Below are 26357 nucleotides of genomic sequence, written 5' to 3' on the forward strand. Positions count from 1 at the left end.
GGCAATTTATAGCAATAGACAATCCTGTTTCCCAAAACCTCGAAAGTCGTTTGACGTCCCGGAGATATCATGCCCTGTATATTTTGGAAGATAACTACGAATATGCCATGTCGCACGTAAGCGGAAGATACCCACTGACCAGAGCAGACCGTACAGTGCGTATACTTGGAAGAAAGAAGGCTTTTTCCTTAAGTTGTACTTAATTGTAATTGGTGATGTTGTAGGAAAACAGATATCGAATCTGTCATCGCTAAATATTGGCACGCACTCACACTCACATAACACATCTCGTCATATGGAGGGGGCACTAGCGCCTGAAAAAAAACTTTTTTGTGTGCAGCATAATGGCCAAATCCTGAAGAAAGAATTTCCGAAACTCCTCTGAAGCTGTCAAACAGACTCCAGATCCTGAGATTAGGGTTTGGTAAAGGACGGGAGTCTTTGGACTGCTATAACTTCAGAACCATGGCCTGCTTGTCAGCTGGGGTTTTTCAAAGCGCCGTCCTCACCACCGGTCCCACTATGCAGATGTAACGGGTATCAGCGTGTGAAGGGTATCAAAGGTGCATGAGAATATGTCAAAACATGCATGGGAAAGGTTGATCATGGCGTGGTCGATTCGCCCGACGAGGCGGTGGCATAATGGAGAGATCAAAAAGCGGTACGTCTTTTCCGGCCAGTATATTTGGAATTGTGCTTGACAACCTTTCCTTTCCTTTCCATTTGCTCCTTCTTTTTCAAGATCCACGCTCTGTCGCCTTTTCGGGGAGGACCTCTGGCGTGTTTCATCTCTGCCGCCTTTCGTCGCGCGTCCAAGACGTTGACATCGTCCATGCCGTTGACGACACCCGTGATATCACCCTGAAGACCACCACCACCAACAGTCAAAACCAAGTACAGCTTGCTATTCTTGGTTCCCGGGTCATCCTCAAGCATACCGGCACCGAATCCAGCTTTGATAGCGGCGCCACTGATCATGCTTCGCTGGACATCGTTTTTCGGATAGAATTGGCACACCGCGCGTCCACCACGGCGGAGACTTGCGTAAAGGCCCTCGAAAAATCGCTTGAGACGACCCTCAGGGCTAACGTCACTCGTCTCGGCGTTGCACAACCATTGAATTGCACTGATGCTGATCGCGGCATCAAATGAGCCAGGTCGGAAAGGGACTCCTTGACCAATATCGGCAAGAAAGAGATCGCCCTCAACTTCACGTTGAAGAGCCACGTCCAGCATGCTTGGAGCGATATCCATGCCAACCCAGGTGTGTGGTCCACCCTCGTCGGGAGGGACTTGAGACAAAATCTCGCCTGAGAGACCGGAGCCACACCCAACATCCAGAATAAGCGAGGGAGATTTGAGATCTAGGAGCTCAAGAGCTCGGTGGGTCATGTCGGCTTGGATATTCCGAATACGCGACGACGTTGTGTATTTGCGGGATTCATTGTCATTGTAAAAGAGATCGGGCGGGCTATTTTGAAGCTAGTTAGCTCTTGGGTCCAATTGAGAGTTGCCAGGAATACAGCGCCAAGGGCATAGGAAGGATGAGAGGGCATGACCATACAGAGTATCTTCTGGGCGCGACATGATGGCTTGGTTGGAAAGTGTTCAAGCGGAACTGCAATCGCAAGATAATTTTTTGGGGCGGGGTGGCTGCCTGAGGCAGCAAGAGGTTTGCCCAACGCGTCACTGTCACTTAACTGCGACTGTCGCCGCAAACGCGGTGACACCTGATCTCTAACGGGCCTCCAACTCTTTCCTCTACATTTGCTGCCTGTCCCGATTCCGCTCCCGATCTTCCCAATTTCTTTGCTAACGATGTGGATCCTGCCCTTGGTAGGGTACCTGGGGTTGATTGTTGGGTTCGCTTTCCTCACTCTTGCTATTGGTAAGTTGCCTTAACCTCCGGCTCCTCCACAGTCTCTTCCGAGAGAGATTCAGCGAAGGGAGAGGACCCATTGAGACTGACTTTGATGTAGCCTCGGGACTATACTATTTATCGGAACTCGTGGAGGAACATACCGTTCTTGCGCGCCGGTTACTGAGCCGCCTAATATACGGCATAATCGGGCTCCAAGTTCTACTCGTCATTATCGACCGATTCCCTGTCTGGCTCTCCCTTCTCAGTATCCTCTCCCATCTTGTCTATGCCAGCAATCTACGCCGCTTTCCCATCGTCAAATTATCCGACCCTGTGTTCATTCTCTCGTGCATTTTGGTCCTTCTCAACCATTGGCTTTGGTTCCGCCATTTCTCGAAGCCGCTCCCTCCTTCCCGCCGCACCGATAATAACTGGCGCCAGCCATACCAGGTTGACTATGCAGATATGCCATCATTTTCGGAGGTGGCCTCATATTTTGGTCTCTGCGTTTGGTTAGTGCCATTTGCCCTCTTTGTTAGTCTGAGCGCCGGGGAAAATGTTCTACCCAGCATGGGATCTGAATATGCCACTGGAGAACATTCCTCATCTGGGATGGGTCACAGTCATGGTCCATCCGATAGCAAGACGAAGAATAAAGGGATGGCAAAAGCATTGGTAGACAATGTGCGTGATTGGGCTCGAGAGAATGGGGAACTCATGGGGTTCTGGCGCGGTGAGCGTACTCAACGTTTCTAAAGCACAGAGCGGAATGATATAATGAATTGATTTGGCATTGATTTCAAATGAGAGAAGCTAGAATATAAAGAAAAGCAATGATATATCAAAACAAAGAGAACGCGGAGCTGTGCTGTTGTAGATTCAGGGGACGAAGTCGCTGAAATTCCAGCGTGCCACACACACCACCAGGAAGGCCAAAGAGCCTAGCAGTAAAAGAAGGAAGATAGAGGAAAAGTGGAGAAAGTTGAAGGGGTATAACGGTTGATCAGTATCATAGTAAATGAGAAGAGAAAGAAGAGAAAGAAAAAGAAAAACAAAGAAAAAAGAGGGCTCCAGGGTGAACCAGTGGAAATAGCTCCAAAGTCCATCGACCTCCGGTATTGCAACTTCATCCTAATTACCATTATCATTAAACATTCCCTCGCGACTGTGCTGGTGCCAAGTGGGTAAAATCGTTCCGCGTGCAATTCATGATCGGTCAGAGGGTGTAGAGTTCCGAATTAGAAGCATGATAGCAAAGGTAGGGAGAGCAAGATGGACAGAACAGCAAGATCCAGCTACTGTTCAAGTCATTTATTTATTGCCCTGGTAAACAGAAAAGTCTTCAGATGCTAGATGCTGTCAGTTGACCTGGAATATTGAATGTTCAGGAACGCCTTACGCACTACTTTCCATGAAGAGCATTGAACTCTCGCGTCTCTTTGACTTGGCCGAGCGAGTGTCATCCTGGCCGGGAGACAACATGCTATTCAGGGAAGAGAAAGGGCCCGAAGCTCCTGGGTGTTGATTGTATATCTCTGGCCTATAACCAGTTTGATCATAAGAAGGCTGCATCGAAACAAAGCCAGCGTCGTGAGCAACTCGAGAGGGGTCTCCATTTGCACTTTCTCCGGCCCCCCTGAATGAGGTTTGATTATACGAAGGTGTTGGGATGTCGGTGAACATCTGATGGCGCGGGGATCTAACATCGTCGGGTGATAGGCTGTGATCGACAGTCAACTCCACCGTCGCCGAAGCCGAGCCAGCATCGCCGAAGATACTATCAAAGTCGGTCAGAAACATCGAGAAGACTGGTGCGGGAATATTGAGGGTCGGTGCAAAAACAATTCCAACGTTTCTGACGGTCATTTTGTTCACATCCGAGTTGTTGACGATCTCAATCAAAAATAAGGACAACGCTCGTAGCAAGGAGAGATTCGGCTTCGGTAATCGGTGAACCAGGGCATTGAAGGCGATGACCTTGTTCTGCCGATCATCGAGTTCTGTGGGAACATATTAGTCACAAGGTTAAGGAGGGTTATAGGAACCAGAGTGAAAAAATTGACTTACCAAGAACACGGAGAAAATCCAAATGGAGCTCTCGCGTTAAAACTGTAGTGGGGAGTTCACGGAGGTATTGCTTGAAGAGAGATGCAACGGCATGAACATCATAGTACTGATCTCCAGCTAAAAAGTCGACATCGCCTTCGGTATTGAAACGCTCTTTCAAAGCTTTGATCACCACATTGGAACCGCTTAAACGGAAAATCCCTTCCTCAGACGCTGCATCCTTCGCCTGCAGGTATTCGATACAGCGATACACCACAGCAGGTAGGTCCACATCCACATCTTGCGGTGCACAATCCTGCACGGCTTCAGCCAAAGGAATACCGAAGACAGGCTTGACGGGACCTTTTCGTTCAGCCGCTATACTGTTTGCAGTGGATGAATCATTGGCCTGTGCAGCCAAGTCAAAGGACGATCTGGTGCGAAAACCCCAGATGCTTCGTTTCTTCTCCTTTGTTGACGTTGTCTTGTTGCCCCAAGCTTCCACGTTCTGAATGATCGCGCCGTTTGTAGGACCAGAAATGAGTTTGGGAGATTGCAGAGGAGACTCAATTGAGGACTGATTTAGTTCTCGAAAATCAGTCGAAAGAGCGGATGGCATGCGTGGTGAGCGGGGAGCCTGGTCAATGGATGAGCCAAGAATGGGCGGTTCTGCAGCTATCGTGTCATCAAAGCTAAACCCTTGGACGGGACTGCTAATGTCTTGGTCAGGGCTTTCGACCCCTCGACCTGACCGCTTGCTTCCACTATTGGACTGCACCTTAGACTTGGTCGCAGGAGTGGATGATTGTTTCCCTTGACCCGATGGCTGACTCTTCGACAATTTACCTCGGCTTTCATTGTCCGAAGAAGGAAACTCCACATACTCCATGAGGGCATCTACCCAGGTATCGCGCTCTTCGTCACTTTCTGCGCAAAGCACATGCCGCACAAGGGCTGACGAATCCTTCTTTTTGGGCTCTAATATCAGAAATGCATGGCGATATTGGTTATCGGAGTCCTCATCAGCACCAGGGGGCGAGCTGCTCTGGCTGCTGGAATTCTGGGACTGCTTTCCAATCTGGGCATGGTTCAGTTTGATCGTTCCCATATGTGGGCCACCTGGAGACTCGTAATATTTCAATTCGGGCCCGTGAAGAACAAAATAGCGTGCTTTCCAACCGCCAAAATTCTTGCCTCGTTTGGTCAAATATCCTTCTTTTCTTGGTTTCCCGTCTGGGCCTCGAAGCATGTCGGGTTTCGCTTGACCATGACTTTTCAGGAGACTAGTCTCGTCGTCACGAGGTTCAATTGCATCATTGGTAAGAAATTGGCAAATCACTAGTGCGCCTCTCTCATCCATGGGGGTGTCCAAAAGGTTATCGAAATAAGCATTCAACGCTGCACGCCGCGCATCAACCTTTGCTGGTGAGTGGCCACTGAAGATACTCCGGTCCGGTAACTTTCCGGAGAAAGCAGTCAACTGTCGGATTTGATGATCCAACTGAGGTAGAGATGCAATTACTTTTTCAACTCGCCAGAGTTCTGCCATATCAGATCGAGAGATGACGCTGAGAGTGAAAACGGGTTCCTCATCCAGGGGTTTCGAAGCCATGTAGCTATTTCTGGAGGGTCGCAGTCGTGAAGAAGACACACGCACCTGAACCAAAGGAAGTGCATTCGGCGACAGTAGTAAGCCAGGGTATTCATCTGAAACAAGTCCCTGGTAGATCACAGGCTCAGGAAACCGTGGAGATTTTGGGCTGTCAATTTTGACTGTGGGGTCAATAGAAGGTATCGAGCCCTCGGGTCTTCCGCCTATGGCTTGGGAATCCGGAGGAGAAAAGTTGGTCGGATAGTTCGCCATCCGTGGCGTGATAGGCATTCCGGAAAGGTTGAATGCTGCATGGGATTGCATGGGAGTTGACATGTCCCTCGGCATCCGAGGTAGGGGTGAACCAATCGGTCGGTCCTCTGGTCGCGGGCTCATTGGCAAGCCGGGGCTCAGAGGGCCGGAGGCATTCGGGCGTGGAGCCAAACCTGCGGGCTTGGCTCGGGAGGTCAAAATGGTCCCCATAGATCCTATTCCGCTGATATTTTGTGGTGGTCTCGCTGCTATTTCACGAGGTACTGTGACCGGGCTGGCAGATGTAGCATGACTGCGGGAGCCTCGAGAAGTCTCAAGTTTGCCGTTTTCCAGAGATCCATGAGCATCTATCTCTCTTGACAAGGCAACTTCGCGATCTCGATCATCTTCCTCTCGTGTCTTCCGCCTCCCCGATCCATGCTGGATTTTCCATCTTCCTCGCCGTCACCGTAATCTGATCCGGAGTCGGGGCCTGCGGGCTCCGACTCGGCAGCGTCACGTTGTCGTAGATTCAGAGGAGCTGGCGGTGGTTTGCGAGTTGGCTGTGCAAATCTTGGAGAATCATCGCCTGGAGATGAGAGATCCGTGCCCGGACTAAAGCCCACTGAGGCGCCTCCCAGAGGCACTCCGGACGTTGTAATAAATGGGACAGTAGCGGATGGCGCAGCCCGTGGTCCTTCATTATTTTTCTTGCTCTCCAATGCGGATTTGACATGACTTGAAGATGAGCTGTCTATATCGACTGGTATCGTGCGAGGGGTGGCAGCTTCAACCGTGGGGAGTGGCGGGATAGAGTCTTGCAGCTCTTTAAATTTCTTCTTGTATCTTTCCTTCTCTTTGAAGGCACGATCAAGATCCTTGTTCAGACCCAGGATGAGCGTCCGCTGCTTGTCAACCAACTTCCACAGCTGTGAGTTTTGAGAGGCTGCTTGGTGTTTTTCCCTCAGCAGATGCACGATAACAGCCTCTGGGGAACCGGCGGCGTTGATGAGGTTGCTGATATCCGCCGGACTGAGGGCGTTGGCATCGAAAGTCGACTTTTGCGAGGCGGAGGACAAGGATGAGATAGCAGAGTCAATCGAGGAGGTGCGAGGCATGACTCGATGGGTCGGACGGTCTCCGGGTGCCGACAGCACGGAGCTGACAGATGGCGATGCGGAACGATCGGCCTCGGCCAGCCCAGGCGGTTTGGCAATATTCGCATTCGTATCTTCAGTCCGGGCGGAGGACTCCGCTGCCTCCGGGCCGGGCATCTCAGCTGCTCGAGGAGTGGTCTGGGTCAGGTTCGAGGGAGGTGTTGGAAACGGCGCATTCGCGATACGGGAGACAGGCGATCGATTTTGGGCGGGAGATACGTTGGCGCTCGATCGCGGCGAGAGTGGGCTTTGAGAAGCCGACGAGTCGTCGTGGTAAGACCGAGGCAACGAGCTGGTGTGCAGAGGGGAGGGTGAAATATGGCGAGAGCCAGGAGGCCCGGGGCGCGACACCACGTCGGATCGCGTCAGGTAATCCCGAGGGATGAGACCGCTGGTCAGAGGCGGGTGTGTGGAAGGTTGGGATCTAGACGCCAGACCAGGCAGATCCTCTTCACTACCTCGCCGTTGCGACATGATTCAGTCGAATCAGCATCAGAGGGGTCTTTTGGGTTTTTGGGGAGGGGGCGGAAGAAGGGACCCAGGAGGGGGGCGTGGGAGGCGGGATAGCGGGTCCCCGGGAGCTGAAGCTTGGGAAAGAAAGGGGGTCTCAGCCAAGCACGGGGTGTTCTCTTTGTCTCCCAGCACCGCTAGGTGAGGTTGGACGAAGCAGAGGATGAACAGGGGAAAGGGAGGGGGACGGAGGGGTGGAGAGGAAGTTGGTTGAGAAGTTCTACGGAGGTTGGTTGGGTTTTCCCAGTCTAAGTATTATTTCTTCTGGTTCTTCTGTTGACTCGCGCCGTGGCGGAGTCACAAAGATGATGATCGTTCGTGACAGCCAAACCGAAAACGAGTCATGAAGCGCTCGGGGAGGATCCGCTTTTTCCCCTTGACTTCGGGGATTTTTTGATTTTATTTATTTTATTTTTCTTTCTTTTCTTTTTAGTGCGTAGTTTTGACGTTTGCTTTTGAAGTTCTATAGAAGACGGGGGCTATCAGGGGCAAGGGGAATATACCAGGAGGCATGTCGGTCAAATAGATTGATGATAGCTGAACTTAACGAAAGAAACCAAGTAGGATCTTGAAGAGAGATATTAATAGTCTCGGATATTGGTCCCTGAGAATCGCCCCTGTGTCACACTCGATCTGTTATGCTTACTGAACGACATATACTAGACTGCTACGTTACAGACTGCTTGTCAACGGCAGAAGACCAAAAGACAATCTATGGTTGATTTTATTTTGCAGCCCACTGGCTAGCAGAAGAAACCATCTCAGCTCCAATAATTGTAATTTGAAAGTAGATGAGAAGGTGCTTCAGTACATTTGATATCGTATATCGGCTATCGAATATTGACGGAGGAGACCCTAAGCGGCCCTACTCTTGCTTGCGGTAAGCGAAAAATAAGTGCTTGAGGAGGTCATCTCTCCCTCTGGACTGAGAATCTGGAGGGCGCTTGGCCCGTTGGTACATGTTGGAAGAATGGAGACAGAGGTGGCAAATGTTTTCGCTCCACAAAATGAAGAAGATAAAACACCCCCGAGACTCCACAAATGCAAAGAATGAACATCAAAATGGCTATGATACAGACCCTTCCAACGCCAGCAAGAGGACCCCACCAACACATGGTAAAGCCCACAGAAATGTACAGGATTTATGCAATGTTGCCTGCCATGCCCATGAAAATGGCTTGGGCGGCCAGCTGAAGAGACCAGAACCCAACTTTTTTAAATCGTCGCTTGCGGGCTTGTTCGTCCACTACATCTCGAGCGAACGCATCGTACGTCTAGGTAAATATCAAAATTAGTATGCGAGAAACTCAAGTACAAGTACTGCGGCGGAAAGCACGGGAATATCAGAGGGGATAACTTGGAACTGACCGCCGCTGATAAGTCATCCATCAACGCACTGTCGAAGATCGTCCAACTTCCATCAAAGTCACCAACCCGCTTGACAAGGCGGCAATTGATGGGGATAAAAGTACGCTTCGAATTGATGTATGCGACGATAGGACGGATCAACGCGTTATTGATATAGGAAAGGTCGCGGGTGAAGATGGGGACCGCAGCCCGCACGTTGTTAAGATGCACACGCAAGTCCATCACAAGAAACCGCTTGTCATCATCGGATAAAGAGCCAGAGTCCTCGAGAGATTGCTCTGAGAGAGACTCGGGGTACTGGTTCGAAGTGACCGTAGCTTCCAGCCGGTCGTAGAAGTCGGCCATGACTTTGGCCAAACTTTCGTCATTTTCGGCGGGGAGCATGATATCGGCTACAATATCCACAGTCCCCTCGTGAATCCATGAGAACGGACCCTGAACACCTCGATTCAGGTGGTCAATGTTAAGGCCATCCACTCGAATCCGGTTGTGTTTCTTCCACGGACTAGACTTGCCATCGTCTTCCGCCCCTTGGTTTGACCGGGATCCAGTGAAGCCATGGGTTTGGTGAGGATGAATGGTGAAAAGTGAATTGTCGAAAGATCCTGACATCATATTGGCAGAAAGAAAGTCATAGAAAAGCCACTGTTTCCGTAACTGAGGGAGGTCGCAGGAAAAAATGCTGACAGAGAAGGGTCTGAAATTATCTGGTTGGTAGATCGAAACCAATACATCGTGCATTTTGAACGAGTCAATCTCGAAGTCACCAGGATTATGCTCATGTCGGTAAGATTTGGGATCGAGGTCTTCTTCTGGCCAGAAGACATGCCGACGATCAACAACTCCCCGGATTCCTTTCACTTCCACATCCCGGAGAGGACCTTTTCCGTTGAGCCACTTGGCGAAAGACAATGTGACATTGACTGTCTCGATTGAGAGGTCAAATTGAGTATAGTTGGTATCTTCCTCTTCAAAGTCAGGCGATGAATCTTCAAGTCCGTGTTCCCGACGCGCGGCGGCGGCGGCAGCAGCAGCAGCAGTTGTTGGAGAACCTTTACTGACATGTCCAGTACCCTGACCGGGACGTCTTGAAACAAACACATTTTTGAACGTAATCACACCATTTCGCCACTTAGGCACAATGGCAGATTCGAAGACAACCTTCACTCCTGATGATTTGGTAAGATAGTTACCAACCCATCCAGCCAAAGTTTCTAGAATCAAAGTTAGTCTCTTTGTGTAGGTTGGCCGCGCAGAGTGAGACACATACCTTGTGCGAAGACGGTATTAATAGCAAGGATTAGAAGTGAGAAAAATGTTGTAGTTCCGACCACCACCCAAACTACATGACCCAGCAAAACCCATGAGAAAAGGGCTGTGATTTCATCCAAATTGAAAGGCCGAACACTTCGTATGGAGAACCACTTGAATCGTACTTTCAAACGAGACCAGAATCCAGTTGCTGCAGCTAAAAGCTCCTCTTTTGTTGGGCGATGGAGATGTGGCATGTGCGGTAGACGATCCATCAAGTGGCGATTAGATGTTGGTTGGGCTGGGTGTTGGGATTCAGACGCTTTACGAAGACCGCCGTTGGAGGACCCGGTGTCGGACTTTTGGATTTTCTGCGGAGTATCATCGTCTTTCGAAGGGTGGGAGCTTTCTTGGGCGGGTCCTATGGATCGCTGGTCATTTGGGGTATGCAACGGTCGCTTCCAGATATATTGCGCGGTAAGCTTGTTGGAGGATATAATACAAGCTGCGCTGGTTTCTGCTGCCGTGGAGCTAGGAGAGATCCCGAGAACGAAGAATCCTCCAGATGCAACTCGGCGAGTCAGATGGGTGGGCTTTGCGGATGGTGTTGATAACCGCCGATGACTGGCGAAAAACGAGTCGAAGACCCTGCTTGAGATATTCGGGGAAGAGACGCGATTCGGTCGTATGTGGCCCATCAAAGGATTTGTCCTCCAAAAATGGGCGTAGAGCCGACGTCCGAAGTTCGCGGACATCCTGACCTTCACATCATGGGGCTTTTGGGGGAACAGGAGTGCTTTGCGAGGCCGAAGCTTGTCATGGCGGATCGGGATGAAATCATCGGGTGTTTGTTCCGTTTGCACCGAAAAATCCGGCCGCCCACAGTTTTTCGGCGAGGGGCCCGCCACCGATAAATTCCCTAGATAATTTCTATGATAACAGATTTGCCGACTTTTTCTTGAGAAATACACCTTCACCATGTCTGCCCCGACTGCTCTCCGCCAACCGGAAGTCCCGACGGTTTCGCCAATGCAAACTATAGGTGAGTAGAGTCTTGCAATTTGCGACTTCCAGAATTTCAGACCGACGACATCGCACTCACACACCGTTAGACCAGGATGACGAGGTCTTGATTGACGCGCAAGGAGCCGTCCAGCCAGATGCTGCGAACCCTGTGGTGGATGCTACCGGTGACAACGAAATGCGTATCGACGAGGAAGGACGTCCCGTGTTCACGCCGGCGAAGGAGACTAGTACTGCCTATCGGATCGAGTCACGAAAGGTTCCTGTCCCGCCGCACCGAATGACACCTCTCAAGGCAAATTGGACCAAAATTTGCCCTCCTATTGTCGAGCATCTCAAGCTGCAAGTCCGCATGAACGTCAAGAACCGAGCGGTGGAACTGCGAACCTCCAAGTTCACTGCCGATGTGGGCGCGCTGCAGAAAGGTGCCGATTTCGTCAAGGCCTTCACCCTCGGCTTTGATATCGACGACGCAATTGCTCTTCTGAGACTTGATGATCTATATATTGAAACATTCGAGATCAAGGATGTGAAAACTCTCAACGGAGAGCACCTGGGTCGTGCCATTGGACGTATTGCTGGCAAGGACGGCAAGACCAAGTTCGCCATTGAGAATGCAAGCCGAACACGAGTTGTACTTGCAGACCAGAAGATCCACATCCTAGGTGGCTTCAAAAATATTCATATTGCTCGAGAGGCTATTGTCAGCCTCATTTTGGGTAGCCCTCCGGTGAGTCTTCCCAACGAAGGCCTTTACGTGATTCATCTAACACTGAGCAGGGCAAGGTTTATGGCAACCTGCGTACCGTTGCTTCACGCATGAAGGAGCGCTTTTGAATTCAACATCGTGAGATCGATTTCTGGCATGGTTGGGCGTTTAGGTTTTACATATTAGGGCTTTTTAAAGATATCTTATACGCGTTACGACACCAAGATGTCAAATCTTGACCAAAAAATCTCAAACAGTTTCTCTGAATAATCTTGGAGCCAAGTGCTTCATTGGAAAAAAAAAATAGTTTCATCTCAACCTTGTAATAGAAGAGTCTAGTAGATCGGTCACTCCCTTAATCCTTCTTCAGCGGGTGGTACACCTCCTCGATTCCATCCCGAGTGATAATCATAACTTGCAAGTGATCGCCAACCTCGATATGCCGCTCGACCGCACTTGTGAAGGCATCCCGGACAAGCTGCTTGACAGTTTCTTGTGGTAGAGGCTCGGGCTTCTTTGCCTCCAGAGCATGTCCCTCCCCACTGCCAGGGATATATTGGTTCTTGAAGTTGACCTGGTTGTCCAGGAAAGGCATGATCAAGCTGGCTGCAGCACCAGCTGCGCGGCATTGCTCCCGCTCATATGAGCCAACGGGGTCGTAGCTATACAGCGCTCCCTTGCCTTCCTCATCCAGACCAGCCAAGATGGCGTGTACGTAATAAGGGAAAAAACGCTTCTGGTATAGGATTGTTGACAACCGTTGGGCGCAGGCAGAGACAGACATGGACTTTCCGTGCTGGTACTTGTACATCTTCACCACAGCATCCAGTCGTTCCTTTAGGGCATTGCCATCCGCAGCAAATCCCACTACGGAGAGAATGATATGAGCCCCTTCGCCAGTCTCGTCGTCACCGCCGATCTTGAAGACTTTAGGAACCATGCGGGAGTTGATATTGTAGCCGGACGTGGAACGGGTGTCGCCCGCAAGAATGGCGAAGTCGGAGCCGGTAATGCCCAGAGTTGAACCGCCGTTGTCGGTATAGCTAAGAAGATAATGAGCTGAGGAATCACGCGCGGAGCTGAGGGTTATTCATACGGGTAGAATCCATGTTGCTTGACGGCACCTGCAGCAGTGTTGGGGCCAGAGAAGGAGTATCCGATGGTCTCACCACCAGCCGGGCGGTCCAGGAGCGACGCCATTATGAGATGGAATTTGGTTGATGACGGAGATTAAATGAGTTTGAATGACTTTGATGAAACGGCAGTGAAGAGAAAATAAAGGGCAAAAAAGGTGGCGGGTTGTCGTTGGTGATAGCTATGAAGGTTGCTCAGTGACTGACGCGGTGCTGTAGCTGCCTTTCGCTTATGTAACGGCGGAGCGGAAGCTCAGGCTCAATGGTCTCAGCGCCTTTCCCAATCTTGTCCAAGTACGAAGACTTTCATTTCTCTTCTCTTACTCATTGACGCTGGCGGTAAGCGAGCCAAATAGCTGTATAGCTAGGCAATCACCGGAGAGATCACCGGTTTTGTAACCATCTTGGTTTTGGAAGATTCGGTGGAAATACTACTTTGGGTAGTGCAAGTCCTCATCATGCTGGGCCTAGGCGCATACGACAGCAGCAGTGAGGAAGAGACTGAGCCCAGGCGCTCTAAGGTATTAAATCTCAGCACTATGGATCGCAACTTGGCTAATATTTTATTCCACAGCCCGTGCAAAATGCTCCGATTGTGGCGGAGGACAGCGTGCCGAATGAATGTGAGTAGTTCTCCCGAGTTCCAAACCCATGCGAATCTGATATTGACTGTTTCCATTTACACTATCTAGGTTCTGTTGAACTTGCGAAAAATCAATCTCAGCTACCAGTCAATGTGACTCTCCACGAAGTCACCGGCCCTGTGCTTGGCCCATCATCTGGCCCTGCCCCCATCGACAGCGCCCAAGCTACCGAAGGCCCTTCTGCCGATGGCCACACTTCCCCTTTCTCCATATCGCGAGCTCTAGTGCAGGATCTAACGCTTCCGCCGGTACCTAACCTGGATATTCCGCCCTCTCCTCCCGGGTCTCCGGACCCTGCTGCCAATGCCAAGTTCGAACATTTCCTATCACTCAAAAACCAAGGCGTACACTTCAATTCAAAACTCGCAAGCTCATCTTCGCTCAGAAATCCCAGTCTCTTGATGAAAATGATGGAGCACGCGGGCATTGATGAGCAAGCGCAATATCACGCGTCCTTGCCCTCCGAGTTATGGGATATCACGAGCCTCCCCAGATGGGGCTTTAAGGATGAGCTTTTGAAGACTCAGCAAGAGACTCGATGGAAAATGGAAGAGAAAAAAGCTACTGGCCAAAGATCCTCCATAGACTTCGTGTCTGGTTCAGGGACGAAAGGGAAGGTCAATCCATGAAACTCGCGTGGCAAATCCTCCGAGCAATGGGAATATTTCGACCCTTTTCTCACTCCGCCCACTTCCCTGAGATATCACAAGTGAACTCAAGCCAAAGGATTTCATAGGGCCTTGAGAGACCTTCATAGCCGTGCAAAGATAACTTGTGTCTAATCTTCCATTATGCAATGCGAGAACGAGCGCCAAAGGCAGCATTTCCTCGAACAGGAAAAATAGGGGTCTTTCGTGACATTCTCATCGAAGATCCTTGGCTAGGATGGCTTATTGAGACTAATTTGCGGGGAAAAACTACCACCTGTAATGGTGCAACAGTACAGTTGGCACCATCACACAGTCACTTGGTATATAATGGAAGATACAGAAGATAACATCATACACAGAAAAACGGGCATACTGCTCGTCTCGAGGTCAAGCTCCGCCAGCACCGCCGCCACTCGCGGCAGCCGAATTGTTGCGTCGTCTTAACCGCTCATAGAGACTGATACATGAAATCAAGACCATCGTCTCAAAGTTTTCTCCATAATTCTCCTGGATCTGAAGCCTCCCGCACTTCGAAAAGGACCTCTCCCGAGTAAAGACAGCCACCACCTTCTCAGTCCGCGCATCGATCAACTTAAAATTGCGCATATTCAATCTGAGCGGCTTGGCACCGTCCGCGATGACACTACGTGTGCGCTTCCAGAGAAAAGCCCTTCGCTCGCTCTGATCAGGTACTATATAGCTGGGAATCGTCATCTCGAACCGATGTCTCGGATGCAAGGACCGGTCCTTAGTCATGTCCTCCCATTGAGCATTGTTCATATCATTGGGATCCCCTAGGCACAGTTTATATTGACCGGACAGCTTGATGAACTTGGCTGCCGCCACCACGGGAGCTTGATCGCCGGTCCCTGCGTGTAGAGTAAGATCAGGTTTGTTGCGAGTGAAGGAAGAGATATCGCCATAGTAAAGACACTGGTCATCGGTCGACTTGACTTCATAATGGCGACGGAAGGCCGGCTTGTAAATATCGAATAAGCGCGAGGCACTATTCTCGTCCATCTCGGGATGTTCCGACCCAGCAGAACCTGATCGTGACGAGGCGGATGATGCGGACATGGTGGCCGGAATTAGACGATCAAGGTTCTGGTGAGGACAAGTTCAGGTAGTGAGAAATATATAGAAAAAAAGTTTAAGGACGATGACGAACCATGCAATGCAGAGACCCTGTCCGTATTTATCAGGCCTCCATACCATGTTGCTGCAAATGACGCAGGGCGACCCAGGAAACGGAATGTGATCGCCGGATACGAAGCTTCTTCTTCTGGCGAGGCGGAGCATCGGGCACCCGCCCAGGTGGAGGCCGACAGCACACGACTCATCTTCAGTTATCGGCTACATTTACGCGTGGTCCAGTTGCACGATAACATTCACAGGTCCGAACAAAATTAGAAGAGGATTAGAAGACAAGTCGATATATACAGGACCCTTGAAGACTCTCGCCTTTCGATGCCCACCTAGACTTAGATTGCCTCATTGAAATCCTCACATGGTGTTCTTTGATCTGCGAGTCTGTGCATCATCAGAATATCAGAGTTGAACCAGTAAGACTATGTAATTAAGAGAGAAGGAAAGTGGAAGAGATCCGATATACATCTCCAGAGAGCCCTAGAGTACTTCACTAAGTATTACACCTAAACGCGCGCGTAGGTGCTGAGTCAGCCGCGGAGCTCCGTCAGCTCGCCTGCCTAAGCTCCCCCGGCGTCTTCACATAGATCCTCGTCATCGCTTTACTCTTCTCACTCTCTTCTACTCGACCGCTCCGTCTATCGTCTCCTCATATTCTCTGCCCTTGTATCACACTTGCTCATCATGGACCACTTTCCGGGAACCTGGGGCCGCGTAAGTCTCACCGTACTCGGAGGCTGGCTTCGCTTCTCCCCCATTGCTAACACGGCCTGCTACTTCTAGCCCCGGAACGATGTCTACGGAGCTTACGATCCCTCATATCTTCAGACCACTGGTCCGAAGACACACACCTCATCACCAGCCGTGACGGGAACATCGGTGGTGGGTGTGAAGTTCAATGGTGGTGTCGTACTGGCCACTGATAACCTAGGTATGTTATCAACCCCTACCTCATAATCCCGTAAGATCTGGCTCTGACGGACCCTCAACTGGGGCTCTAGCATCGTATGGATCACTGGCCCGTTTCTCGGATGTCAAGCGGCTGCGAGTCTTTGGCGACAAGGCTGTTGTGGGCTTTGGTGGTGATGTGTCCGACATGCAATACATTGACCGACTCCTCGAATCCATCGATATCCGCGAGAATTATTCATCCAACGGCAATATGCTCAATGCCAAGAACCTTCACACCTACCTTGCCAAGGTATTCTACAAACGACGCTCTGAGTTCAATCCGCTGTGGAACCACATCCTGGTCGCAGGCTTCGACGGGGAGGGTAAGTCATTCCTCAGCTCCGCCGACTTGTTGGGCACCACATTCTCCGGTCCTCATCTTGCAACCGGCTTTGGTGCCCACCTTGCGGTTCCCATTCTGCGCCGTCTATTTCCGGAAGAGAAGCCAATTGAAGAGATCACTCGGGAGGATGCCGTGTCTGCACTCAAGGATTGTTTGAAGGTTCTATTCTACCGGGATGCCCGGAGTCTCGATAAGTATTCGATAGCCGTGATTACCCAGGATGGGATCGACCTGAAGGAGAATGAGCAGCTTGAGGGGCAAAGCTGGGCCTTTGCCGAAAGGATCAAGGGTTACGGTGCCCAGGCCGTTTAAATCCCCAGATTTTTCTTATGTTCTCTCCTCCCTCTACTTATCTATATGAAGAGCTTTATGGAAATGATTGTTTATCTCAACTAAAAAAAAAAAAAAAAAAGATATCATAGACCAAGGCCACCCCTTCCAACCCTTGGATCGTAGAGGATATAAGTGTATTGCGAGAACAGGATATTTACACAATGGCCAGTATAAAATGACATCTCTCTCCGCTGGCTCGACATGAATTACAGTTTAGGGCCAGGCTTGTCATAGACCACACGGTTGGTGCAGGAGCCCACTCCCTGCAACGATACCTGCACCTGATCCCCGTCCTTTAGCCAGAGAGCTGGCTTGCGACCCATGCCTACACCTTGCGGTCTTGATGATCCTCCCGAGTTAGCGAAGAAGGAACTTAGAAGAAAGGGAAGAGGCATTAATCTGGAATAAACTTACGTTCCTGTGAAAATCATGTCTCCGGGCAGGAGAGTAGTTCCCTGAGACAGGAAGGCGATAGTCTTCGCGACCCCAAAGATCATGTCCTTGGTCGAGGAAGACTGAACAGTCTGGCCGTTCAAAGTCGTCGAGATGTGCAGGGCATTCGGATCCGGAATTAGCTTGGAGGAGACAATTCCCGGGCCAAAGGGTGCCCAGCCGTCGAAGCCCTTGCCCAGACCCCATTGGCCTCCGCCACGCTTGATCTGCCAGTCCCGATGGGAAACATCATTGCCCACAGCGTAACCGAGCACATAGTCCAGGGCCTGGCTCTCGGACACATCCTTGGCCGCCTTGCCGATGATGATGACCAGTTCACACTCGTAGTCCAGGCCCTCGCCCTCCTGGGCAATTGAGGCAACAGGGATGTCATCCGTGGGCCCCGCAATTGATGTGACGGGCTTGAAGAATAGCACAGGATACTTGGGAATTGGCAGGTTGGACTCCTTGGCATGCTGCTCGTAATTCAACCCGAGGCAGCGAACAGTGCCGATGTCCTTCCGTGCCAAAGGAGCAAGGAGCATGCGCACGTCTGCAATCTGATCGGTGACCTGATGTTGACCGAAAATATCGCCCTGGATGACTTTGGCCTGGGTGGCTTGGACAATATCACTCACCCCCGGGGGCAGAATGGCATCGCCGTAGTAGATCTGGCCATCCTTAGCTAGGAAGCGAACGAGACGCTAATGGAAGCATTAGCGATCATGCCTAGTGAGTTCGTAAGGAAAAAGCAGGATTTGCGTGGGGGTTTGGGGGTTTGGGGGGGGGGGGTTGCGTGGAGGTGAATATTCAGTTACGCAGTCGCATTGACCATTTGGGGGCAATTGGCCGGGTGCCAATGGTTACACTTACTGAGAAGCTGGCCATGAGATATATGTGTGGTGGGACTGAAGGAAAGATTTGCAAAAAAGACAATGCTGGGGTGGTATTTGAATAAATAGAGGTGACGTGACGCAGCGATAAGATGACAGGATAGAATGTACGGGGTAGAGGAGACGCGGTGGTGGGGAATATATAGAGAGAGGTCTTTCTCCTCATCCGTCACAACAAAACAGGAGACTACTTATGATTACTAAACTATAGAAATACATATATATATATGCATTGTAATCGCTAGTATCAACAAGTCTTCTTATCACTGGTAATTATTCGAGTCCTGAACTCCCTGCCATGACTGTTTTCCCTATCATTTTGTTGTGCCGGTGAATTGTTTGTCGGCCGGGAAAACCCAAAAAGTGGCCCCGGCGGAAAACGGAGCGAGTCGCTCGGCTTCCCCAGACCCAATGATCAGCTTGCTTTTCCACCCTCCTGCTTCTCATGGCGCGGCTCTCCGGTCTCCAGCGGGACGTCTTGTCCCTCTATCGACAATGTTTGCGGGAAGTCCGCAAGAAGCCCTCGGTATGCGCCACCCCTCTCCGCTCCTCTCCTCCAACTAACCGTCTGTTCTTTTGCCTGGGACAGGACTCCCAACCCAACTTCAAACGTTATGCCCGGTATGTCTTGTTCTCCGTATTGTCGCTACTGTCGCTATTGTCTTTCCCGCTCATCGGTGCATCCCGGCTGACCCCCCGAGGCGGCTCAGTGCGGAATTCCAAAAGCATCTCTCGGTGAATAAGAAGGATTTTGGCACCATCGAGTATCTACTCCGCAAAGGCCAACGCCAGCTCGAGATGTATGCGTCCCCGGGCATTCGCAACATCCGATGAGCCAGGTGTGCAGACTCTGCCGGACTCCAAGTGGCTTCCCTTCCGTCCCTTTCTCGTGGCTCTCCTTGTCCTTCCTGTCTGGTCAACTAGTGCGTGTCCTGGATGGCGTATTCACGATGCCAAACCGGATCTCTGAATAAGACCTCTTCTCGTTTGCTTTGCCTGACATCCGATTCCACCCGATGATTCACGCGACGACGACTGTCTGGGGAAAGGTCTGTGCCTGGGCCTACGTCTGGGAAGGAGGTTCTCTGTACAGGACCTTGCCGCTGCCGCTCGTCATCGGAGCAGTCCATGTCCTGGTCTTTCCCCGACCCTTGTATATTACGATCTACGATGATATTTGCTGCAAATATCTGCATTGGCATAGTGAGGTCATGTAAAATAGTAAAGTTGGCTACATCGTTATTTGCAGTACTCAATCCCAACTCTTTCCAATTCCATTTGAAAAGTTCAGCGAAAATACAACATTTACCAATACCACATATCAACAGCTACTATGGTACAAAACTATGCAGTCATCGTTAACTCAAATACTGCTCTTCCACAATATTCATGGTACCAATAGAATTGATTACCTCAGCATTTACCAAATTAAGTAAGTTAGTTCCAGTCCTCAATTTGGATGACTGGTAACAAACCGAGAACATAAAACAAACCCGAGCGATACATTGGCTTAGAAAATTTGGCATCTAGAATATTCCTACTCCCAAATAGTCAGCAATCATGCCCGCTGTGATTACCTATGGCTGGTGGTCGAGGGTGGGAGAACGTGCCCGAAGCTCCCACCGCCTTCTGGACGCTTCGGCCACCATCAGTCAGCTTCCGTGATGCGACCAACCAGCATGTATATAATGCGTGAAGTGGCCGGACCCTGAAGAGCATCATTCCACTTCAGATCAGATCTTGAGATTCTACAAACTCTCTCACTCCTACAAATCCTCAAGTTTTTCGCGCCTTATCAGATTCTTCTATCAAATCTCGCCATGGCTTTTCTGTCGTGCTCCTCCGACTTCTCGCCGCTCTTCCGCCTGTTGGATGATTACGAGACCCACTGCTCCCGCTCCCGCCCCACGCCAAGCACTTCCTCCACTGTCCGCCGCCGCGCTTGCTACACCCCGGCCTTCGATGTCCGCGAGCTAAACGACGGCTATTACCTGGATGGAGAGCTGCCGGGAGTGGACCAAAGCAACATTGAAATTGAATTCAGTGACCCCCACACCCTGGTCATCAAGGGTCGCACAGAGCGCAACTATCAGCAGCAGCAGCAATCCCAGCAGACCACTGAAAGCTCAAGTGGCACCACTTCACCGCGATGGCGCCAGCCGACAGTTGAAGACGAGGGCGAGGAGTCCGATTCCACCGATACCGATACCGTCGACTCTGCGGTGACCTCGAGCAAGCAAAAGTCATCGGCCGACCAGCCCCAGCCCACTACCACAGCTCACTTCTGGGTCGCGGAGCGGTCAATTGGGGACTTCCAGCGAACTTTCACCTTTTCCGCGCGAGTGGATCAGGATGCTGTGCGCGCCAATCTGAAGAATGGCATCCTGTCCGTCGTGGTGCCCAAGGAATCGGCGCCCAAGACGAAGAAGATCCGCATCCAATGAAGTCCAGATGCGTAAGATCTAACTTTGATGGCCCAAGGGAACACGGCTTTTGCATGAACTCGATTTGCATTTTTTTTTTCATTTGGGAAGCTTGGCGCGGTAATACGGGTTTCTCTTTCTGCACAAACTCTTGACATTTTGTATAATTCCTATATTTACTGATAATTGACAAAGAACCTCGCATATTGACCGGAATCGAAAATAAAAATCGTAATCTGAAATACACTCTCATCTCACTTCCATGCTATTCCTATTTCCTCCGTATCTGACATGTAAGATTCATTTCGATCCCGGCGCGCTTCTGCTCGGCACCGGGGTGGAGATGATAGATAGATCCTTCACCTCATTGCCCTTCCCCCCGCCGCCCTGCAGCCTCCTTGCGTCTCAGCGCAGCTGAACGAACCACCGAGTCCACGCGGTGAACAAGGTGCCACATGGCACTACTCAGCTACCTCTTCGCGGCAGATTGGAAATCGGGCAAGTAGGGACGAGGACCGGGGACCCGATTGTGTAGTACACATGCGGAGTAGATCGGGGTTATCGGCGAAGAGCACCATGATTGTGCGTGGCTTTTGGAGAACGATATCGTGGTTTTTTTACCTGGCGCTTCCGACACCAGGGTGCTAGCTGAATCATGATTAGCATGATTTCCTATAGTTTACTTCTTATCATTCACGTGGACTTCCACTGCGTGATCATGAATTAATTCAAGAGTGTTTGACTGCAAGCAAAGGGTTCTACGAAAAGATGCAGACTATTCCTTCATCTGATCTGTCCGCTTGTAACTGACTATTTAGCTCTAAATTTCCGCCTTGATCTCAGGACGCTGAAAGTAATTACGCAAATGACTTGAAAAGACGACGGGATATCTCTTTTGGAAGCCTCAAATTAGAAGAAGCGACTATAACGGCACGGTATATTTTTATAGGAGGCGTTCTATAAACACGCACAGCAATAGTAATGCACAGGAAAGCGCTAAACCTAGATCAGCACGCTAAACTATTCTGCGTAGTTTATTGTCACCCAAGATTATGAACGGAGTACTCTATGCAAGACGCAGAAGTAGGTGTAGACGCAGACACTTACTCTATGCAACATACGCAGTACCATCGGGACAAAAAAAAGTAAAGATATTAGGTCTCGTTGATAATCGTTCAAGTAAGAAAATCTGCTCCATGAACCAAAATGCCCTCCAATTGCTTGGGAAGCCCCCATGACGCCCGTATTCAACGCCTAGATAACAACGCCAAAGAGGGTATACCAACTCAAGGACTCCAAACAAAACGACGTAGTGAAACTAAGAAAAAAAGCCGCAAAGAGATCCTGCACAGCAACACCGCGTGACTTTTTTGGAAGAAACAGAAGAACGACCGAAATGATAAAAAACAAAGGGGAAAAGAAAATCACAACGAAGGTGGTTAGATCAACGAGGCTAATGACACCGCTATACACAGCCAGATTACTGAAGCGCGTAAGCAGATTTTGTGATATAAACATCAGGTGGCGGACGGGTCTTGGCCTGCTTTCGGCGAAAGTCCTGGCTGCGACTGCGAGGCCGGCCACGATGGGGCTCCTGGAGGGGAAATTCCTCATCTTGTGCTTCTCCCGCGAGTTGATGATCGGGAGATAAAATAGTGGGCAAAGGTGGAACGTCCATGCCCGGTTTTTGGGACCAAACCCGGCTCCCAGGTCGGCTGCGTGAGCGTGAACCATTGGTAAGCGTTTCAGAACTGTCGTTCATATAGCGCTGCGAAGATGATCGGTAAATTTGCCCTGAGGTGTCAATGCTTGGAAGTTGTTGGGCACCAGGCCTTGACATAGCCGAGGTGTGGATCATGTCGACGATATCGGTTGAAATGCGGTCAGCATAGAGAGGCCCGCGGGCGGAGGCCGATTCCTCTTTCCGCACCTCGAAGCGGGAAGGTAATGTAGTCGCGATGACACTTTTCGTGCCGAGATAGCTCTGCTCCGGGTACTCTGTATACCGCGGAGCACAGAGCGAGGATCGGCGCGCCTTCAAGTCCGGAAGGGGCGGGGAGGCTGGGCCGCAGGGATCGTACCAGCGACCAGAATTGGGGCGTGGTCGAGAGAAGTTCCCAGGCTTGGCATCTTGAAGGCTGAGGTGGCGCTGGATGGTCTCATTTAAGGGGGTGAAGGGTTGATCATTTGTGACCCAGGGGGTTCGAGCGCCGTCTGTAGTGCAGGATCCCGATGTTTGAGAGTCGAAGGACTGCCGCGTTCGACTTGGTTGGAAAGAACGAACCGAAGCCGCCGAGCTATAGCCACTGTCGGACTTGTCCAACGATCGCGAAGTGCGTCGGTCTGGGTCCACCTCCATCAAATCCTTTTCCCGTTGACTGCTGCTGCGCTCGACAGACATTTCAATGCCTTCGTCCTCTACCTCCCCGACAAGAATAGACTTGGAGCGGGTGGTTATCCCAATAGTAGGGGATTTCTCAAACGAGAACGGGCTGCCCGGAGTGTCGTCGGACTTCTTCAAGTCCGGCAACGTCGGAATATCTAGTTTGGTTCCTGTTGGGCGCGCCGTCTCAACATTCTCCAGTCCCAAGCCCGCATTCGTGATGTGCGACGGACCCAAAGGAGTCCGCTCACTTGGACAAGGGGAAGCAGACCCGTTAACGACCCGTAGAGATCCCAATTTCAGAGCTCCAAGCTGGGTGTATCGAGAGTCCGTAGGGCTATTCGGGCGAGCCGCAGCTGTCGTGGGGAGGGATACTCGATGACGATGAGGCAAGGGCCAGTGTAAGACTTCATCCAAAGAGTCATGATCTGGCTCTCCAATTGGAGATGGCACACGACGAATTGCGCTCGTTGTCCGACGAGTCGCGACCCCCGGTCGAGTCAGCAAAGACCGTCGGCGTGTCAGGGAGAAGCGTTGGTTGCCAACAAGAAAGTGAGTGTTCGAAGACGTGGGATCATCGAGGGCATTCTCATAGATCACACTATTGTGTCGCTGGAGCGGAGTTTGAACCGAATTCGACCGTCTTGGTTGCCGCGGGTTCATAGATGACCGTGAGGGCTCGCCAAAGCCCCCAGGATAATAGGACGCTCTTCGAACCGAAGGACTGGCAGAAAGAGAATTTGATCGAGGCGAATATGCATCTGGGACCCAGTCTACTGGAGATGAGATATATGCAGTATCCCCTTGCTCTGGAGAAACTGGGTCGGGTTGTATAAAGGTTGGGGAACCATCTTTCTTCTTTGACGGGCTGGTTCTGACATCCGCAGAAATGTTTGATCCAACCCAAGGGTTCTGCCACCCGATCAATCCTGTGGCCAGCTCTGGCACATCATCCTTTGGACGGGACGACTGGGGCGTGCTAAGCGCAGCGAGCTTCCGCGTCAATGGTTTTGATAGTCGATTGGTACGGCGGGTCTCATCCTTCGACGGGCTCGATTGTGAATTTCCCATGGCTTCGCCAAAAGCCAGGAGCCTCGGTGGATTGCGATTGCCACAGACTCAAGGTCGCAGCATACGCAGCATGAGGCGACCGAGCAACGTAATATATCAGATGGATCGAGGGCACGAGAGGTCACTTGTCACGGCCGGAATGACCTGGTACAGGTTTTCTGGGGCTGACAGGGCTAGATTAGATCGGAACCTGGACAATTGACGTCAAGGCCCACGCCGTGATTGCTGGGGAATCGATCCGAGCCCCAAGCCTGTGCTCCCGCCGGGTTTGGAATTGAGCGTGGGATTGGCGGCTGAAGGCTTCCCGTGCGGAGATGATGGAGGTGAGCCGTGTTTCAGATTGGAGGAGCCCCCCAGTCGTCGGTTGGACGGGAAGGCTAATATGTTGCGAGGGATGACGGAAAGGGTGGAGAGATCGCGAAACAATGACGTTCCCCGAAGCAAATGGGAAGTGGAGGAGGAGAGGAGGGACCTGGGAGGGGGGCGTCTTCACAGTACCACCAGATCCTTTGTTCACCACAGCCAGCACAGACGATCCGGTTTCCTGTAGTGTTCTACTTCCCGAGTAGAATGGGGTGGTGTCCGAGTCCAGCACGAGTCCGGTCAGCAAATATAAACCTACAAGCGAAGCTTGACGAAGAAGCGGATCAACCGTTCAGGACGTTGAGCCCCGTCAACAATAATTTGTTGATTTTTTTTTTAAAAAAAAGAAGAGCAAAAAAGCAAACCAGAAACAAGCAACGAGGTGAGGGGTGGACAGTCCCATATAGAGAGCGAGGGGTCGGGGAGGGCGGAATATGGCCAGTACATAAAAGTCAAAGTGGAGTTGAACGGGGGCAGTGGGTTCGGGGGCGGGTCAGCCAGCGGCCATGCGCTCTGGGCAGGAAAACCGGATGCGTCCTTTCATCGCGGTGACTTGGCTACCGCCAGGATCGTTCCCGGGAGAAGGAGGCCGACAGGCAACAGGAGAGGGAAACCCTGCCATCTGATAGGCACGGCGGACGCGCTGGCGCTGCAAGCGGAACCAGGAAGTGTCGGGAGGAGCCAAACAGGTCCGAGCTAAGGCCAGCTCGACGACGGGACCAGGTACGGCCCGCCGAGGGCGGTCCCCGTGGTTGGTTGTGCGGGGACTTGGGAGGGTAACTGCGATAACTGGTAGGACCGGCAGGCCTGTGAGGCCGCCAGGTGCACTGTTAGATGTTAGTTGGTGCGTTCCATCTCAACCTCGGCGCTTGGTGGTCGAGAATTGTTCGTCTTCCTGTGGAAGATCGAGGATCGTCGTGAAGCGGGACGAAGCTTGAAGCCGATGCTGACGTTTGATGGGGGGAAAATTGCCGGGGGCGGAGAGCACAGGTACCGTACCGTATGTGCGCAATGCATTGTGTGCATGGACTGAGTGCGATAGCGGTGTATCAAGGGTGTATCAATGGTATTCATCTGGTCAGCGTCACAAAGACATTGGCGATCCTTGTTAGTCTTCCCGCAAGCGGATGTGATGAACCAAGTCTTTTGTTGCGACTGCTCGCCGGTTCGCCTGTAAGGAGTCGATCGGCTGGTGATGATTATTCTTCCTGATGATATGAATTATAGTAATATTGCCTCCGCTCTGGGCGCATCGGTTCCTGCGACGAACACCATCCATACTTGGGGAGAACCACTACACACTAGGAGGTCTCTGTCGAGTCCTCTCTACGACCGCAACAAACATATAATATTACAATCTTGGTAGCACATGGAAACATATAGCAATGGAGAGTAATCCCATCTATCGTAATGACTCCAGCTCCTTCTCCTGCGTCTCCTATGGATCCTACCACAACAACCTAGTTGGACAGGGGGGGGGGGGGGACGAGGACGAGACTCGAGTCTAGAGTCCGCCTTGCCCGATCTATACTCGATGTCCTCCGTCCATACATCACGGAGTTCCCGTGCTATTCGTTGGTCCCTGCTACCGCTAGAACAACCTTGAACCCTCCCTCGAAGGGCCTGAGATCCGCCTCATCGAGAAGTGACGAAGGTCTCCAACTTGACGACACGCGCGCGCTCGCTCTCTCTCTCTCTCTTCACTTCATGATGTTCCTCCCAACTTCTCGTCAGCCCTGTTTCAAGTCTCAATCCTTTTGGTTTTCGCCCCCTCTGGATGTTCTTCTGCCATTTTTTGAATCTTCAGCGCGTCGGGTGGGCGAT

At 51.2% G+C, this 26357-nt stretch overlaps 14 protein-coding genes across 14 annotated transcripts; 6 read left to right on the forward strand and 8 right to left on the reverse strand.

Annotated features, from left to right (window-relative positions):
* Positions 1–651: 651 nt before the first annotated feature.
* N7462_006837 (18S rRNA methyltransferase BUD23) lies at positions 652–1587 on the reverse strand (the record flags this gene model as incomplete). The annotated part of the gene is made up of 2 exons (XM_057078555.1): positions 652–1471; positions 1565–1587. 2 exons carry the CDS (start codon positions 1585–1587, stop codon positions 652–654), a joined length of 843 nt encoding a protein of 280 aa, XP_056931225.1.
* Positions 1588–1818: 231 nt separating this feature from the next.
* Positions 1819–2617, forward strand: N7462_006838 (uncharacterized protein; the record flags this gene model as incomplete). The annotated part of the gene is made up of 2 exons (XM_057078556.1): positions 1819–1888; positions 1980–2617. 2 exons carry the CDS (start codon positions 1819–1821, stop codon positions 2615–2617), a joined length of 708 nt encoding a protein of 235 aa, XP_056931226.1.
* A 555-nt stretch (positions 2618–3172) lies between these two features.
* N7462_006839 (GTPase-activating protein BEM3) lies at positions 3173–7381 on the reverse strand (the record flags this gene model as incomplete). Its single annotated transcript, XM_057078557.1, has 4 exons — positions 3173–3210; positions 3265–3861; positions 3929–6045; positions 6141–7381. 4 exons carry the CDS (start codon positions 7379–7381, stop codon positions 3173–3175), a joined length of 3993 nt encoding a protein of 1330 aa, XP_056931227.1.
* Positions 7382–8559: 1178 nt separating this feature from the next.
* Positions 8560–10791, reverse strand: N7462_006840 (mitochondrial distribution and morphology protein; the record flags this gene model as incomplete). Its single annotated transcript, XM_057078558.1, has 3 exons — positions 8560–8691; positions 8786–9999; positions 10056–10791. The coding sequence occupies 3 exons, from the start codon at positions 10789–10791 to the stop codon at positions 8560–8562; spliced, it is 2082 nt and encodes a 693-aa protein (XP_056931228.1).
* A 223-nt stretch (positions 10792–11014) lies between these two features.
* Positions 11015–11896, forward strand: N7462_006841 (pre-rRNA-processing protein PNO1; the record flags this gene model as incomplete). Its single annotated transcript, XM_057078559.1, has 3 exons — positions 11015–11078; positions 11149–11789; positions 11840–11896. 3 exons carry the CDS (start codon positions 11015–11017, stop codon positions 11894–11896), a joined length of 762 nt encoding a protein of 253 aa, XP_056931229.1.
* Positions 11897–12123: 227 nt separating this feature from the next.
* On the reverse strand, positions 12124–12968 carry prs3 (proteasome core particle subunit beta 6; the record flags this gene model as incomplete). Its single annotated transcript, XM_057078560.1, has 2 exons — positions 12124–12811; positions 12865–12968. 2 exons carry the CDS (start codon positions 12966–12968, stop codon positions 12124–12126), a joined length of 792 nt encoding a protein of 263 aa, XP_056931230.1.
* A 391-nt stretch (positions 12969–13359) lies between these two features.
* Positions 13360–14174, forward strand: N7462_006843 (HCNGP domain-containing protein; the record flags this gene model as incomplete). Its single annotated transcript, XM_057078561.1, has 2 exons — positions 13360–13422; positions 13626–14174. 2 exons carry the CDS (start codon positions 13360–13362, stop codon positions 14172–14174), a joined length of 612 nt encoding a protein of 203 aa, XP_056931231.1.
* Positions 14175–14582: 408 nt separating this feature from the next.
* On the reverse strand, positions 14583–15272 carry N7462_006844 (uncharacterized protein; the record flags this gene model as incomplete). The annotated part of the gene is made up of 1 exon (XM_057078562.1): positions 14583–15272. One exon carries the CDS (start codon positions 15270–15272, stop codon positions 14583–14585), a length of 690 nt encoding a protein of 229 aa, XP_056931232.1.
* A 753-nt stretch (positions 15273–16025) lies between these two features.
* pre4 (proteasome core particle subunit beta 7) lies at positions 16026–16947 on the forward strand (the record flags this gene model as incomplete). The annotated part of the gene is made up of 3 exons (XM_057078563.1): positions 16026–16055; positions 16125–16272; positions 16343–16947. 3 exons carry the CDS (start codon positions 16026–16028, stop codon positions 16945–16947), a joined length of 783 nt encoding a protein of 260 aa, XP_056931233.1.
* A 227-nt stretch (positions 16948–17174) lies between these two features.
* Positions 17175–18288, reverse strand: N7462_006846 (fumarylacetoacetate hydrolase family protein; the record flags this gene model as incomplete). The annotated part of the gene is made up of 3 exons (XM_057078564.1): positions 17175–17340; positions 17383–18085; positions 18219–18288. 3 exons carry the CDS (start codon positions 18286–18288, stop codon positions 17175–17177), a joined length of 939 nt encoding a protein of 312 aa, XP_056931234.1.
* Positions 18289–18738: 450 nt separating this feature from the next.
* On the forward strand, positions 18739–19127 carry N7462_006847 (succinate dehydrogenase assembly factor 1; the record flags this gene model as incomplete). The annotated part of the gene is made up of 2 exons (XM_057078565.1): positions 18739–18914; positions 18995–19127. The coding sequence occupies 2 exons, from the start codon at positions 18739–18741 to the stop codon at positions 19125–19127; spliced, it is 309 nt and encodes a 102-aa protein (XP_056931235.1).
* A 986-nt stretch (positions 19128–20113) lies between these two features.
* Positions 20114–20737, forward strand: N7462_006848 (Hsp20/alpha crystallin family protein; the record flags this gene model as incomplete). The annotated part of the gene is made up of 1 exon (XM_057078566.1): positions 20114–20737. One exon carries the CDS (start codon positions 20114–20116, stop codon positions 20735–20737), a length of 624 nt encoding a protein of 207 aa, XP_056931236.1.
* A 1459-nt stretch (positions 20738–22196) lies between these two features.
* On the reverse strand, positions 22197–24170 carry N7462_006849 (uncharacterized protein; the record flags this gene model as incomplete). The annotated part of the gene is made up of 1 exon (XM_057078567.1): positions 22197–24170. One exon carries the CDS (start codon positions 24168–24170, stop codon positions 22197–22199), a length of 1974 nt encoding a protein of 657 aa, XP_056931237.1.
* Positions 24171–25026: 856 nt separating this feature from the next.
* N7462_006850 (uncharacterized protein) lies at positions 25027–25550 on the reverse strand (the record flags this gene model as incomplete). Its single annotated transcript, XM_057078568.1, has 2 exons — positions 25027–25360; positions 25528–25550. The coding sequence occupies 2 exons, from the start codon at positions 25548–25550 to the stop codon at positions 25027–25029; spliced, it is 357 nt and encodes a 118-aa protein (XP_056931238.1).
* Between the last annotated feature and the right edge of the window lie 807 nt (positions 25551–26357).

The sequence above is a fragment of the Penicillium macrosclerotiorum genome (genome assembly GCF_028827735.1).
Source record: "Penicillium macrosclerotiorum strain IBT 26536 chromosome Unknown utg000007l_segment0_segment0, whole genome shotgun sequence".
Lineage (NCBI taxonomy): Eukaryota > Fungi > Ascomycota > Eurotiomycetes > Eurotiales > Aspergillaceae > Penicillium > Penicillium macrosclerotiorum.